The sequence below is a fragment of the Triticum urartu genome, chromosome 4 (assembly GCF_003073215.2).
Source record: "Triticum urartu cultivar G1812 chromosome 4, Tu2.1, whole genome shotgun sequence".
NCBI classification, from domain to species: Eukaryota; Viridiplantae; Streptophyta; class Magnoliopsida; order Poales; family Poaceae; genus Triticum; species Triticum urartu.
In genome coordinates, this window is record NC_053025.1 from 376,157,221 (window position 1) to 376,172,858 (window position 15,638).

General features: G+C 41.1%; 1 protein-coding gene across 3 annotated transcripts; it reads right to left on the reverse strand.

The window, feature by feature from the left end:
* Nucleotides 1-778: 778 nt before the first annotated feature.
* LOC125551701 lies at nt 779-5,519 on the reverse strand. Of its 3 annotated transcripts, XM_048714991.1 has the most exons (5): nt 5,278-5,519; nt 4,898-5,184; nt 4,106-4,252; nt 3,491-3,608; nt 779-1,050 (listed from the first exon to the last, which is right to left on the reverse strand). In XM_048714991.1, exons 1-4 carry the CDS (start codon nt 5,304-5,306, stop codon nt 3,499-3,501), a joined length of 573 nt encoding a protein of 190 aa, XP_048570948.1. In that variant the 5' UTR covers nt 5,307-5,519; the 3' UTR covers nt 779-1,050; nt 3,491-3,498. The 3 variants fall into 3 exon arrangements, with proteins under 3 accessions (XP_048570948.1, XP_048570951.1, XP_048570949.1); XM_048714994.1 differs by lacking the exon at nt 3,491-3,608 and having other exon boundaries at nt 917-1,050; XM_048714992.1 differs by lacking the exons at nt 779-1,050; nt 3,491-3,608 and adding an exon at nt 4,332-4,512 and having other exon boundaries at nt 3,851-4,252.
* Nucleotides 5,520-15,638: the final 10,119 nt, after the last annotated feature.

The following is a 15,638-nucleotide window of genomic DNA, read 5'->3' on the forward strand; positions in this document are numbered from 1 at the left end:
AGCGTCTTGTATTATTTTTGTCTTTGTGTTTCAGTATGCCACAATCATCCTTTCTGTACACACCTTTTGAGAGAGCCATACATAAATTAAAATTTGATAGAATACTCTATGTGCTTCACTTATATCTTTTTGAGCTATGTAGTTTTGCTCTATGTGCTTCACTTATATCTTTTGAGCATTATAATTTTGCTCTATGTGCTTCACTTAGATCTTTTAGAGCACGGTGGTGGATTTGTTTTAAAGAAACTATTGATCTCTCATGCTTCACTTAAATTATTTTGAGAGTCTCTTAATAGCATGGTAATTTGCTTAATAATAATATGCTTGGTATTCAAGATTTGTGAAACTTTTCTCTACTCGCCCGTACGTCGTTCTTTCGCTCGCACGCAACCCCTCGCATCGATCGACCTCCCCCACCGATTTTTTTCCAAATAAAACGTTTGACTCCACCTCCTCTTCCGCATGGAAAAAAGGGAGGAAATCACCTATGTTTTTTGTTTCCTTTCACGGTCTCCATCCTATCCAGACCCGCCCTCACCCCCGAACCTCTCCAAACCACCTCCACCCAGATCTCCACAACCCCCTGATCCTCGCCTAAACCACTCTGGCGAGCCCTCCCATGGCCACCTCGACGCCGTGAGATTTGTGGGCGGCGGAATCGAGAGGTTATCATGGAGTGTAGGTCGTTGTGTGACTACATGGTGACGCCCGGCTGAAGCATCGAGATGGAGGACATGGCCGCCGCTGTGCTATGCTTTACTGGTGTGTCCGTGCGCCTGCTCACTAGGCGCCGCGACGGGTTGGGTCTCACCGCTGCCATGGTCCTCTAGTGCTCCTCTTCATCCTGTTCAGCAGCCATGGAGGCGCCGATGTACGCCAGGTCTAGAAACCATTGGACTATGTTCTGACGGTCTATGCCTTTTGTGTAATTGTGCAGGAGTTGAACTACTGCCGCGGGAGGCTGCACGTCATGCTAAGCAATCGTCCTGAGCAAGCAGTTGAGGCTACACCAGCTAAGGATCCGGTGGAAGCCGATTCATCTCTGCTGATCTGAGAAAGAATAATGGGAAGGTAAGTCTGTAAGCATTGAAATTTTCTATACTTTCTATGACGATGCAATCTACCTTCTACATGTAAATAGAATATCGCATATCGGTAATAATATCTTTGTAGTGCAGTTTTGCATAATGTGGAAGCTTGTACTAATTGGCTGCTTACCGTGACACCAACATATGTGCTTTCTCCGCTTTGCGTTTTTGTTATTGTGATGAATTCTAATTTAACAAGAGATGCATGTCCGCATAGGATACAACTAGCTGCATGGCATGAGATTATTCAACGCGTTGAGTAATCTGGAATGGTAACATTTTTGGTTAAATGGGATGCTCTTGAGATTATTTCTCATGCCAACATGGCATGCCCGAGTGAAAAATGTGCCACCATTGGAAAGGGCCGTGCCTTGTTAGAGGAGGTTTCTGGTTGGATAAATGAGAAGGCATGATGCCTGTTTGGGCTTAGATGACTCCTAACATTGCAAGTATTATAGAGGGAACTTGATCTACATCTATTGAGTAATTAGCAGTCACATGTCTTCTGTGTTTTTACTTGTTATGGTGTCAACTGATGAAGTTCTAACATTTTTTTATCATTGACTACTTTTCAAAAACTTAGTTTTCTCACTGTATTGATCTTAGTAGTTTGGTTCTCCGGTCATACATTACATTGTTCTACATATCTTCCCTGGATTATTTGGCTTGGGCATCAACTGGGACAGGGTGGGACATCATGGTGGGATTAGGCATGTAAATTCTGGTTTTAGTTTTACTTTCATGTTTGGTAAGACAGACAAAAACTGTGAGTGACTGATTTGTATCTTGAAATGCATCCTATGATGAATCATCATGAAGTGTCGATGTATATTGAACTTTCTAAAATGATGGGACTTCAACCCTCAAACTCATAATCCACCCTCCCTACCCCTCCCTGAATTACCGTCCCCTCCAGCCAAACAACACCACAATTTCTAATTTGATATTCCGTTCGCTATATTAAACATCAGTCATGTTCATATTGCACTGTCAAGATCAGATATGTAGTGCACAATTGATGATAATCTTTTTAAAGTCTTAACATTGCTAGCCCACACCGACGAACTCTGCTATTCGGACTCTGATCCCTAGGCGCCGGACGCATACCCACAACCACGGCCAAACCGTCAGTGAGTGCCTCACATTAGATGTTGATCCACTCCACCTCCGGTTATCATAGACCAACCTATCCGAGGTATACCATATTACCACTCTAAAATTCAACCACTTTTTTAGTCACAAATTGAACAACTTTTGTTATAAAAAATTAACTGGACCAATGATGAAGTGATTGGATTTTAACCTATGACATCGTGGTAGATTTTCAAAGATGAAGACTTCTTAGATTTTATTGAAATATTTTATGGGAATTTTTTGCAGGATTTTTAGCAGACATCTATTTTCATAGGTTTATTTGTAGTGAGTCAAAGATGAAGACTAGCGAATTAGAAAGTTTATTTGTGGCGAGTACATATTTTGGAGCGGTTAATTAGAAAGTTTAGCACAAAAGACTCTGTGTTATGTGTCTCTAGAATTTACTTTACATTTTGGAAGTAATGAATTAAGGACCGAACTATTTTTTTTGGTGTGTCTGTCTGAAAGATTACTTGTGTTGTTATTAATCATAATCGATTTCCTCATTAGAATCTTCATGAGTTTGAGTCTCCTCATTCTCACTATCTACAGAGCCATCTAGAACAACCTGTACCCTCGCTGCATAAGTAGCTTCAGAAAAAAAAACATGGTTATGCAACAAAAGCAATGCAAATTAGCATATTCAGTTAGCACGAACATCTGTAGGGATAACAAGCGATAGTTCAGCTCTGACAGCCAGGGCCACAATAACTACAATATCGACGAACTCTGCTATTCAGACTCTGATCCCTAGGCACCGGACGCATACCCACAACCACGACCAGACCGCTAGTGATTGCCTCACATTAGATGCTAATCCACTCCACCTCCGGTTATCATAGACCAACCTATCCGAGGTATACCATATTACCACTCTAAAATTCAACCACTTTTTTAGTCACAAATTGAACAACTTTTGTTATAAAAAATTAATTGGACCAATGATGAAGTGATTGGATTTTAACCTATGACACCATGGTAGATTTTCAAAGATGAAGACTTCTTAGATTTTATTGAAATATTTTATGGGAATTTTTGCAGGATTTTTAGCAGACATCTATTTTCATAGGTTTATTTGTAGTGAGTCAAAGATGAAGACTAGTGAATTAGAAAGTTTGTTTGTGGCGAGTACATATTTTGGAGCGGTTAATTAGAAAGTTTAGCACAAAAGACTCTTTGTTATGTGTCTCTGGAATTTACTTTACATTTTGGAAGTAATGAATTAAGGACCGAACTATTTTTTTTGGTGTGTCTGTCTGAAAGATTACCTGTGTTGTTATTTATCATAATCGATTTCCTCATTAGAATCTTCATGAGTTTGAGTCTCCTCATTCTCACTATCTACAGAGCCATCTAGAACAACCTGTACCCTCGCTGCATAAGTAGCTTCAGAAAAAAAACATGGTTATGCAACAAAAGCAATGCAAATTAGCATATTCAGTTAGCACGAACATCTGTAGGGATAACAAGCGATAGTTCAGCTCTGACGGCCAGGGCCACAATAACTACACTAAGCCCCTAGGCATGTCCATGATAAAGTAGATTCCATATAACAGAATCTAACACTAACTATTACCATTAACAAATAGCATGTATCAAGGATTTTCAGTTCAAGATATGGATTTTAAAAAACAAATCAATAATCTTTTACTGAAATGTTGGTACTTACAGTAACAAACTAACCAACAGTACACCCCAAATTCAGCAGAGAACTTAAATTTCAGTTTTCGCTCAAAAGACAACTAGCGATTGCCGTAAATTTTGAAGTAAATGCAAGCATAATCCATGTGATGTGCATATGCAATACACAAGACAAATTGCATTTGCACACTAACAAGGCACAAATAATCTTAGGAGCTGCCAAGGATCTTTTATATTCTTACCTGAGCAATGGAGCAGCCCTCTCTCTGTACAAACTATTCTCTCGATTAAAACAATTGGTTGAACGGTTGCATAGTTGTTGATGCCGACAAACATCACTATTGTGTATATTGCTCCACTGACCATTCTAAGAGTATTGGCATCCACCCCTACATCAAGGCACAAAAAATTCAGATGCTGGTACATTGTAATCAATGAGTAAAAGATAAAGATAAGTACAGTAATTACATAATGGTGCCAATCTTCCAAAAGATGGAGCCAAGCAGCAAGGTTGTGAACAAAGTGAAGGAAAATCTGACAAGGTTGTAATCTGGGTTGTGCCAATAGGTCAACCAATGCTTCCAGAGGCAGGCTTTGAACTGCCCTATAATGGATTGCGAGTACTCTGGATCGAGGCGGCTCCCCGAATCTAATTCCAGAGAAGAAATCCATCAATTAAAGTCATCTACAAACTGAAAATTATTGTATGATAGTGCAAGCAGATCTCAGTTTCAAAATGGAAAATACACTTCTCAGTTTTACAAACTGAAAATTATGACAGTACAAACTGAAAATACACCAACGCTGACCGTGCCTCCCCCAACCTTGTACAGGCATATACGACGGTCCATTTTCAGCAGTCATATGACTTTGCGTATTGTACATAAAAATCTGTACAAACTGCGCCAGAATAAAAGTTTCTGAAGAAGGAACTCCAAAGATTTCTGCAGTTTTCTGCAGTTTTGGATTTCTACGGTTTTATCATCTTTGAAGATAAGTTGCAGTAAGCGAGCAAATAGGGAGGAGGGTGATACCTTCCGTGCTTGGCATAGCGTCTGTGGCACTATGGTGGGACGGGAGCAGCGGTGGAAGAAGCAGAGCTGGACGAGCGATGGTCTTCCGTCCAACCAACCAACAGAGTAGAGGGAGGGGAAGAGAGAGGAGGGACCCTCCATGACGAGCTCCAGGCCTTCCATGGCGGACCTCCATGTCGATATCCCTGTCAGTGGAGAAGACCAGACCGTACGTAGTTGCTCCTGTCGGTGAACCTTCCAAGGCGTCGTCCTGCTCCTTGTCATGGTGGCCCTTCCATGGCATCATCCTGGTAATGGAGACGGGGTCAGAGAGGGAGAAGAGACGGGAGTGAGTGAATCCAGATGAGAAGGAGCGAGGGAGCTAGGAAGGGATGACGTACCGCACGGCGTTGGAGTGGAGGAAGGCCATTGCAGATCGAGCCGACGCACTCGAAATCAGCCACCGGAGAATAAAAATGAGATCTTGGCACCAACGATGGAGCCAATGGAGAGGCGCCGGCAACACGGGCGAGGGAGAGGCACCGGCGACGCGGGCAAGGGAGAGGCACCGGCGGCGCGGGCAAGGGAGAGGCACCGGCGACACGAGCTAGCGAGAGGCGCCGGTGACGCAGGCGAGACAGAGAGTGGGTGAGTGAGCGAGAGAGTGGATGAGGTGGGAGGGTAGTTTAGGAAAAAAGCAAAAACAATTGTACATGGCGAAGTTTGTACTAGAAACTCCTAGCCACAAATATATATGTAACTAGCAAGATGCCCGTGTGTTGCACGGAACATCAAGATGCATTTGTATGAGTAGTTTATCGTATAAGAGAAAAGGATGAACGAGGGAAGGCCTTATTTGCAAATATGAGAGGGGTGTGGGTATCTTTTTGCAAAATTGCCATAGTTTCCTTCCTATCCGTTAGATATAAATCGGACGGCCTATATTGCAAGATGGCAGGCACACCATCATCACCAACTCTGTTTTTTATAAGAAGCTAGCAAGGTGCCCGTGCTTTGCACGGAACATCGAGATGCATTTGTATGAGTAGTTTATCTTGTGGGAGAAAAGGATGAATGAGGGAAAGCCTTATTTGCAAATGTGGAGAGGGGTGTGGGTATCTTTTTGCAAAATTGCCGTAGTTTCCTTCCTATCCGTTAGATATAAATCGGACGGCCTATATTGCATGATGGCAGGCACGCCATCATCACCAACTCTGTTTTTTTTATAAGAGTAGAGAAGAAAGAGTATAAAATATCATTTGTACTCCCTCTATTTCCAAATATAAGTTTTTTAGAGATTTCAACAAGTGACTACTTCTAGAGCAAAATGAGTGAACCTACATTCTAAAATATGACTACATACATCTGTAAGTTGTAGTGCACTTGAAATGTCTAAAAAGCCTTACATTTAGAAACGGAGGGAGTATATATTTATATATTTATATGTAATTAGCAGTATCTAGTTTTTTATTGCAAATAAAAAATGTGTTAGTCAGACTTTTTATATGTTCCACTTTGTTCACCAGAGATAAAAAATGATGGATTCTAATGATGTTTTAGAAATATCATCACACATACTTCAATTATTGCTGATAAAGACTTTTGCCCCGCTTTATATATAAAGCAATGATCATCGATCAACCGCAAACCACCGCATACAACACATGCCCACACACACCCAGGGCAGGATACAGAGGTGCTGGAGAACAACTACAAACTCCAAGCAGAACATAGCGCACTATAGGTTGGAAGATAAATCATCGCTAGATTTTGAAGAAATCCCTCAACGTGACACCACGAAGAGGAGCAGTCGAACATCGAGGGATCAGGGCCTCCAAAGCGGCGTCTTCAAGAAGATCACGACGCGTAGCGCTACCACCACCCAATCCAAAGGATCAGGGTCTTCACCCAGAGCGTCCCGGAGCATCAAGAACAGCCATGACGGAGCCTTTAGGAAGGATACGACGCCCACACACACTGTTGCCGTCAGTCGGCCAAAGGCAAACAAAGTTTTCACCCTGGTAAGCACTATCCACCAGCGGAACAGGGGATGCGCAACCAAAACAGGCCAACCACCCCCACCACCGAATGCCGAAAACTAGCCGCCCTCATGGTCATGGCCACTAGCCAGCACCCGAGCCGTGCACGCCGCCCCCGCTGGCAGTGGCTAGAGTTTCCTCCCGGTCGCACGCGAGGCGATTCGGGAGGAGGGAGGGGAGAGGGGACTCGACTTCAATTATTATGCAATGGTGTCTGTGTTATATTGTCTCTACCTTTGAAATTTAACATACATTATCTTTTTATAACTTCAGCAAAATATTTAAAAAGCCCGTGGCAACGCACGGGCATTCTACTAGTATAAATAAAGAATGAGTTCATTACAGTACCTTGAAGTGGTCTTTTGTTTTATTTCGCTAACGGAGCTCACGAGATTTTCTACTTTAAGTTTTGTGTTGTGAAGTTTTCAAGTTTGGGGTAAAGATTTAATGGATTATGGAACAAGGAGTGGCAAGAGCCTAAGCTTGGGGATGCCCATGGCACCCCCAAGATAATCTAAGGACACCTAAAAGCCAAAGCTTGGGGATGCCCCGGAAGGCATCCCCTCTTTCGTCTACTTCTATCGGTAACTTTACTTGGAGCTATATTTTTATTCACCACATGATATGTGTTTTGCTTGGAGCGTCTTTTATGATTTGAGTCTTTGCTTGTTAGTCTACCACAATCATCCTTGCTGTACACACCTTTTGAGAGAGCCATACATGATTTGGAATTTGATAGAATACTCTATGTGCTTCACTTATATCTTTTGAGCTTTATAGTTTTGCTCTAGTGCTTCACTTATATCTTTTAGAGCACGGTGGTGGATTTGTTTTATAGAAACTATTGATCTCTCATGCTTCACTTAGATTATTTTGAGAGTCTTAATAGCATGGTAATTTGCTTAAAATCCTAATATGCTTGGTATGCAAGATTAATAATAAAACTTTCTTATGAGTGTGTTGAATACTAAGAAAAGTTTGATGCTTGATGATTGTTTTGAGATATGGAGGTAATAATATCAAAGTCATGCTAGTTGAGTAGTTGTGAAATTGAGAAATACTTGTGTTGAAGTTTGCAAGTCCCGTAGCATGCACGTATGGTAAACGTTATGCAACAAATTTGAAACATGAGGTGTTATTTGATTGTCTTCCTTATGAGTGGCGGTCGGGGACGAGCGATGGTCTTTTCCTACCAATCTATCCCCCTAGGAGCATGCGCGTAGTGCGAGGTTTTGATGACTTGTAGATTTTTGCAATAAGTATGTGAGTTCTTTATGACTAATGTTGAGTCCATGGATTATACGCACTCTCACCCTTCCATCCTTGCTAGCCTCTTCGGTACCGTGCATTGCCCTTTCTCACATTGAGAGTTGGCGCAAACTTCGCCGGTGCATCCAAACCCCGTGATATGATACGCTCTTTCACACATAAACCTCCTTATATCTTCCTCAAAACAGCCACCATACCTACCTATTATGGCATTTCCATAGCCATTCCGAGATATATTGCCATGCAACTTTCCATCATTCCGTTCATCATCACACATTCATCATTGTCATATTGCTTAGCATGATCATGTAGTTGACATACTATTTCTGGCAAAGCCACTATTCATAATTCTTTCATACATGTCACTCTTGGTTCATTGCATATCCCGGTACACCGCCGGAGGCATTCATATAGAGTCATCTTTGTTTAGTATTCGAGTTGTAATCATTGAGTTGTAATAAATAGAAAGTGTGATGATCATCATTATTAGAGCATTGTCCCAAGTGAGGAATAAAAAAAGGCCATAAAAAAAGAGAAGGCCCAAAAAAAAGAGAAAAGGCCCAAAAATGAGAGAAAAAGAGAGAAGGGACAATGTTACTATCTTTTTTTACCACACTTGTGCTTCAAAGTAGCACCATGATCTTCATAGTAGAGAGTCTCTCATGTTATCACTTTCATATACTAGTGGGAATTTTTCATTATAGAACTTGGCTTGTATATTCCAACAATGGGCCTCCACAAGTGCCATAGGTCTTCGTGAGCAAGCAAGTTGGATGCACACCCACTAGTTTCTTTCGTTGAGCTTTCATACATTTATAGCTCTAGTGCATTTGTTGCATGGCAATCCCTACTCCTTGCATTAACATCAATCGGTGGGCATCTCCATACCCATTGATTAGCCTCATGATGTGAGACTTTCTCCTTTTTTGTCTTCTCCACATAACCCCCATCATTATACTCTATTCCACCCATAGTGTTATATCCATGGCTCACGCTCATGTATTGCGTGAAGGTTTAGAAAGTTTGAGATTACTAAAGTATGAAACAAATGCTTGGCTTGTCATCGGGGTTGTGCATGATGAGAGCATTCTTGTGTGATGAAAATGAAACATGACTAAACTATATGATTTTGTAGGGATGAACTTTCTTTGGCCATGTTATTTTGAGAAGACATAATTGCTTAGTTAGTATGCTTGAAGTATTATCTTTTTATGTCAATATGAACTTTTGTCTTGAATCTTTCGAATCTGAATATTCATACCACCATTAGAAGAATTACCATTAAAATATGCCAAGTAGCACTCCACATCAAAAATTCTAGTTTTTCATTTTACCTACTCGACTGAGCAAGAATTAAGCTTGGGGATGCTTGATACGTCTCCAACGTATCTATAATTTTTGATTGCTCCATGCTATATTATCTACTGTTTTGGACATTATTGGGCTTTATTATCCACTTTTATATTATTTTTGGGACTAACCTATTAACCGGAGGCCCAGCCCAGAATTGTTGTTTTTTTGCCTATTTCAGTGTTTCGGAGAAACAAAATATCAAACAGAGTCCAAACGGAATGAAACCTTCGGAAACATGATTTTCTCATCAGATAAGATCCAGGAGACTTGGACCCTCGTCAAGAAAGCCATGAGGCGGTCACGAGGGTGGAGAGCGCCCCCCTAGGGCGCGCCCCACTGCCTTGTGGGCCCCTCGAAGCTCCACCGACGTACTTCTTCCTCCCATATATATCCACGTACCCCCAAACGATCTGGGACGGAGCCAAAAACCTAATTCCACCGCCGCAACTTTCTGTATCCACGAGATCCCATCTTGGGGCCTGTTCCGGAGCTCCGCCGGAGGGGGCATCGATCACGGAGGGCTTCTACATCATCATCCAAGCCCCTCCGATGAAGTTTGAATAGTTTACTTCAGACCTACGGGTCCATAGTTAGTAGCTAGATGGCTTATTCTCTCTTTTTGGATCTCAATACAATGTTCTCCCCCTCTCTCGTGGAGATCTATTCAATGTAATCTTCTTTTTGTGGTGTGTTTGTTGAGATCGATGAATTGTGGGTTTATGATCCATTCTATCTTTGAATAATATTTGAATCTTCTCTGAATTCTTTTATGTATGATTGGTTATCTTTGCAAGTCTCTTCAAATTATCAGTTTGGTTTGGCCTACTAGATTGGTTTTTCTTGCCATGGGAGAAGTGCTTAGCTTTTGGTTCAATCTTGCGGTGTCCTTTCCCAGTGACAGAAGAGGCAGCAAGGCACATACTGTATTGTTGCCATCGAGGATAACAAGATGGGTTTTTTTATCATATTGCATGAAACTATGCCTCTGCATCATGTCATCTTGCTTAAGGCGTTACTCTATTTTTAACTTAATACTCTAGATGCATGTTGAATAGCGGTCTATGAGTGGAGTAATAGTAGTAGATGCAGGCAGGAGTCGGTCTACTTGTCTCGGACGTGATGCCTATATACATGATCATACCTAGATATTCTCATAACTATGCTAATTCTGTCAATTGCTCAACAGTAATTTGTTCACCCACTGTAGAATACTTATGCTCTTGAGAGAAGCCACTAGTGAAATCTATGGCCCCCGGGGTCTCTTTCTCATCATATTCAATCTCCATAACTTTATTATTGCTTTGCTTTTAATTTTTACTTTTGCATCTCTATACCAAAAATACCAAAAATATTATTTATCATCTCTATCAGATCTCACTTTCGTAAGTGACCGGAAGGGATTGACAACCCCTAAGCGTGTTGGTTGCGTTGAGCTATTGTTTTTATGTAGGTACAAGGGACTCACGCGTAGCCTCCTACTGGATTGATACCTTGGTTCTGAAAAACTGAGGGAAATATTTATGCTACTTTGCTGCATCATCCTCTCCTCTTCGGGGAAATCCAACGCAGTGCTCAAGAGGTAGCAATCTTCATATTTATTTTCATAGAAAACTAGAAGACCACGCTTTCACAAAGGAAGCCCTTTTTGCACGCATCCTAGCGGTTCTTTCCTTGCACTCATCAATGGAAATTCTCATGGCTTTGAGAGACTCGTTGATATCATGCTTAGGTGGAATAGATCTAAGTTTCAAAGAATCAACATCAAGAGAAATTCTATCCACGTTCCTAGCCAACTCATCAATCATAAGCAATTTTTCTTCAGTCAAAGCATTGAAACTCTTTTGCGAACTAATAAATTCTTTAATACTAGATTCAAAATCAGAGGGCATCTTATTATAATTTCCATAAGAATTGTTGTAGGAATTACCATGATTATTAGAGGAATTACTAGGAAACGGCCTAGAATTAAAATTACCTCTATACGCGTCGTTACCAAAATTGTTCCTACCAACAAAATTCACATCCATAGATTCATTATTATTCTCAATCAAAGTAGACAAAGGCATATCATTGGGATCAGTAGGAGTACTCTTATTAGCAAAAAAATTCATAAGTTCATCCATATTTCCACTCAAAACATTAATCTCTTCAATTACATGCACCTTTTTACTAGTAGATCTTTCAGTGTGCCATTGAGAATAACTAACTATAATATTATCTAGGAGTTTGGTAGCTTCTCCTAAAGTGATTTCCATAAAAGTGCCTCCGCGGCCGAATCTAAAAGATTTCTAGAAGCAAAATTCTATCCGGCATAAATTTTTTGTATAATTATCCATAAATTCAAACCATGTGTAGGGCAATTACGTATCATTAATTTCATCCTCTCCCAAGATTGTGCAACATGCCCATGATCAAGTTGCTTAAAGTTCATAATATCATTTCTAAGAGAGATGATCTTAGCGGGAGGAAAATACTTAGAGATAAAAGCATCTTTGCACTTATTCCATGAATCAATACTATTTTTAGGCAAAGACAAAAACCAAGCTTTAGCACGATCTCTAAGCGAAAACAGAAATAGCTTAAGTTTAACAATATCATTATCCACGTCTTTCTTCTTTTGAATATCACACAAATCAACGAAGTTGTTTAGATGGGTAGTGGCATCTTCACTAGGAAGGCCAGAAAACGGATCTTTCATGACAAGATTCAGCAAAGCGGTATTAATTTCACAAGATTCAGCATCGGTAAGAGGAGCAATCAGAGTGCTAATAAAATCATTATTGTTGGTATTGGCAAAGTCACACAATTTAGTATTATCTTGAGCCATCATGAAAAACAAGCAATCCAACACACAAGCAAACAGGAAACAGGCAAAAAAAGGCAAATAGAAAAAAGAGAAGGGGAACGGAAAAAGAGGGTGAATAAAATGGCAAGGGTGAAGTGGGGGAGAGAAAACGAGAGGAAAATGGCAAATAATGTAATGCAAGGGATAAGAGTTTGTGATGGGTACTTGGTATGTCTTGACTTGTGCGTAGACTCCCCGGCAACGGCGCCAGAAATGGCTCATTGTCGGGAGTCAAATCTTGAATTGACTTGGCGCGAATCTCCCCGGCAAAGGCGCCAGAAATCCTTCTTGCTACCTCTTGAGTACTGCGTTGGTTTTCCCTTAAAGAGGAAAGGGTGATGCAATAAATTAGAGTAAGTATTTCCCTCAGTTTTTGAGAACCAAGGTATCAATCCAGTAGGAGATCACGCTCGAGTCCCACGCACCTACACAAACAAATAATAACCTCGCAACCAACGCGATAAAGGGGTTGTCAATCCCTTCACGGTCACTTACAAGAGTGAGATCTGATAGATATGATAAGATAATATTTTTGGTATTTTTATGATAAAGAGAAATAAAGATGCAAAGTAAAATAAACGGCAATAGAAATAGCTAAGTGTTGGAAGACTAGTATGATAGAAGATAGACCCGGGGGCCATAGGTTTCACTAGTGGCTTCTCTCAAGAGCATAAGTATTACGGTGGGTAAACGAATTACTGTCAAGCAATTGATAGAATTGAGCATAGTTATGAGAATATCTAGGTATGATCATGTATATAGGCATCACGTCCGTGACAAGTAGACCGAAACAATTCTGCATCTACTACTATTACTCCACACATCGACCGCTATCCAACATGCATCTAGAGTATTAAGTTCATAAGAACAGAGTAATGCTTTAAGCAAGATGACATGATGTAGAGGGATAAACCCATGCAATATGATATAAACCCCATCTTTTTATCCTCAATGGCAACAATACAATACATGTCGTTTCCCCTACTGTCACTGGGATCGAGCACCACAAGATTGAACCCAAAGCTAAGCACTTCTCCCATTGAAAGAAAGATCAATCTAGTAGGCCAAACCAAACTGATAATTCGAAGAGACTTGCAAAGATAAACCAATCATACATAAAAGAATTCAGAGAAGAATCAAATATTGTTCATAGATAAACTTGATCATAAACCCACAATTCATCGGATCTCGACAAACACACCGCAAAAGAAGATTACATCGAATAGATCTCCAAGAGAATCGAGGAGAACTTTGTATTGAGATCCAAAGAGAGAGAAGAAGCCATCTAGCTAATAACTATGGACTCGAAGGTCTGAAGTAAACTACTCACACATCACCAGAGAGGCCATGGAGTTGATGTAGAGGCCCTCCGTGATCAATGCCCCCTCCGGCGGAACTCCGGAAAAGGCCACAAGATGGGATCTCTAGGGTACAGAAGGTTGCGATGGTGGAATTAGGTTTTTGTGGTGCTCCTGGATGTTTGGGGGTACGTGGATATATATAGGAGGAAGAAGTACGACGGTGGAGCAACGAGGGGCCCACGAGGGTGGAGGGCGCGCCCAGGGGGGTAGGCGCGCCCCCCTGCCTCGTGGCCTCCTCGATTGTTTCTTGACGCCCACTCCAAGTCTCCTGGATCATGTTTGTTGAGAAAATCATGTTCCCGAAGGTTTCATTCCGTTTGGACTCTGTTTGGTCTTCCTTTTCGGCGAAACTCTAAAATGGGCAAAAAGACAGCAATTTGGGTTGGGCCTCCGGTTAGTAGGTTAGTCCCAAAAATGATATAAAAGTGTAAAATAAAGCCCATTAACATCCAAAATAGATAATATAATAGCATGGAGCAATCAAAAATTATAGATACGTTGGAGATGTATCACTTTTCCTTGCTCAAGCCTGCCTACTAGAATCGCCAGTGCATGAAAGGAAAAGTGAAGGAAAAACATAGGAATTGGAAAGTTTCCTATGGTACTACTATTCATGAATTTGGTTCAAAGGAATGGAGCAAAGGAAAACTGTAGGATTTGTTCCTTTAGTGTGTCCTTGTAAGAAAAACCGTAGGAATTTTAATTTCCACTTGTCCTCCTTTTCAAATTCCTATTCATGAATCACAAGATTAAGAGATAGTAGCATAATAGCATTATAACCGTACGTTTTCTTGTGGTTTCACTTAATCTCACCTTGCTTCTTTGCATCATGTGATCTTCCAATTCTTGTGAATCAAACACCCAGATTGGCATAAATCCTGTGTTTTTAAATTCTCTGTTTTGCACGTGCATTCCTATCCTATTCCTGTCTATTTCCTATCCCTGGATTGTTATAATCCTCAAATTCAAACAAGCCCTTACACTATTACTTCTGTTACAGATATGTGTCGAAGAAAACCTTGTGTGGTTTGTCCTTCTCCTGCTGCACTGTGTTCCACCCCAGCTCAGCTGCTCCAGCGACGGTAGGGTTCACCACAACAGGGATCCGCTCTCCAGACTGTCTTTCGCCGCCTCAGATCTTCGTCCCTGCCGCTGGTAGCCACGACAACTGCATTACCATCGTCAACTGAGTAGATGACCTTGAGGACTACACGGGTCCGTAAGAGAGGTCGCACTCTTCCGTGTCTACTTACGTTATGCATCGCTTAATATGATGACATGCTACTTTATCGTCGTGTTCACCTATTAGACTCCGAGTTAGGTCCAAACTAATGTTGAAACTTGAGTTTTTAAATGGTTGTGGGGTACATATTGGGGCAGCAATCAATACTATATGTCTACTATCTGGTTAATCTCGGGTGTCTACTATGAGTTTCATGTTGGCTGCAAACAAACATTAAAGGAGTCATTATCTATATTTTTTAACTAAAGCTATTATCTGCGTGCTATCATTGGTTTTGGGTCTATCCACAGTTTGCTACCATCACTCTGGATTTGTGCATGCACTCCTTACATAATCTCACTATGTTTTATTCCTATGCATGTCAGTTATTGTACACAATGGAACTGAACATGTAGAGCAAAACAGACGAGCCTTGCGTGGCAATTAAATTTCATGCAGACGTCGCTCCATGGTGGGCGCAAAGGCAGCCCCCCTCCACCCATTTTGGATCGTAATAAGAGGAAGATAACTGTTCTGGGGGGGATTCAGAAGGAGAAGACCACTCCTATTTACCCCCTGAGGTCTTCGCTCTAACTTGGCATGCTGATGTTGGTAATATCATGCATATGGTGCCTTGCATTGCTTATTGGATACATCAAATATGTCATCTACT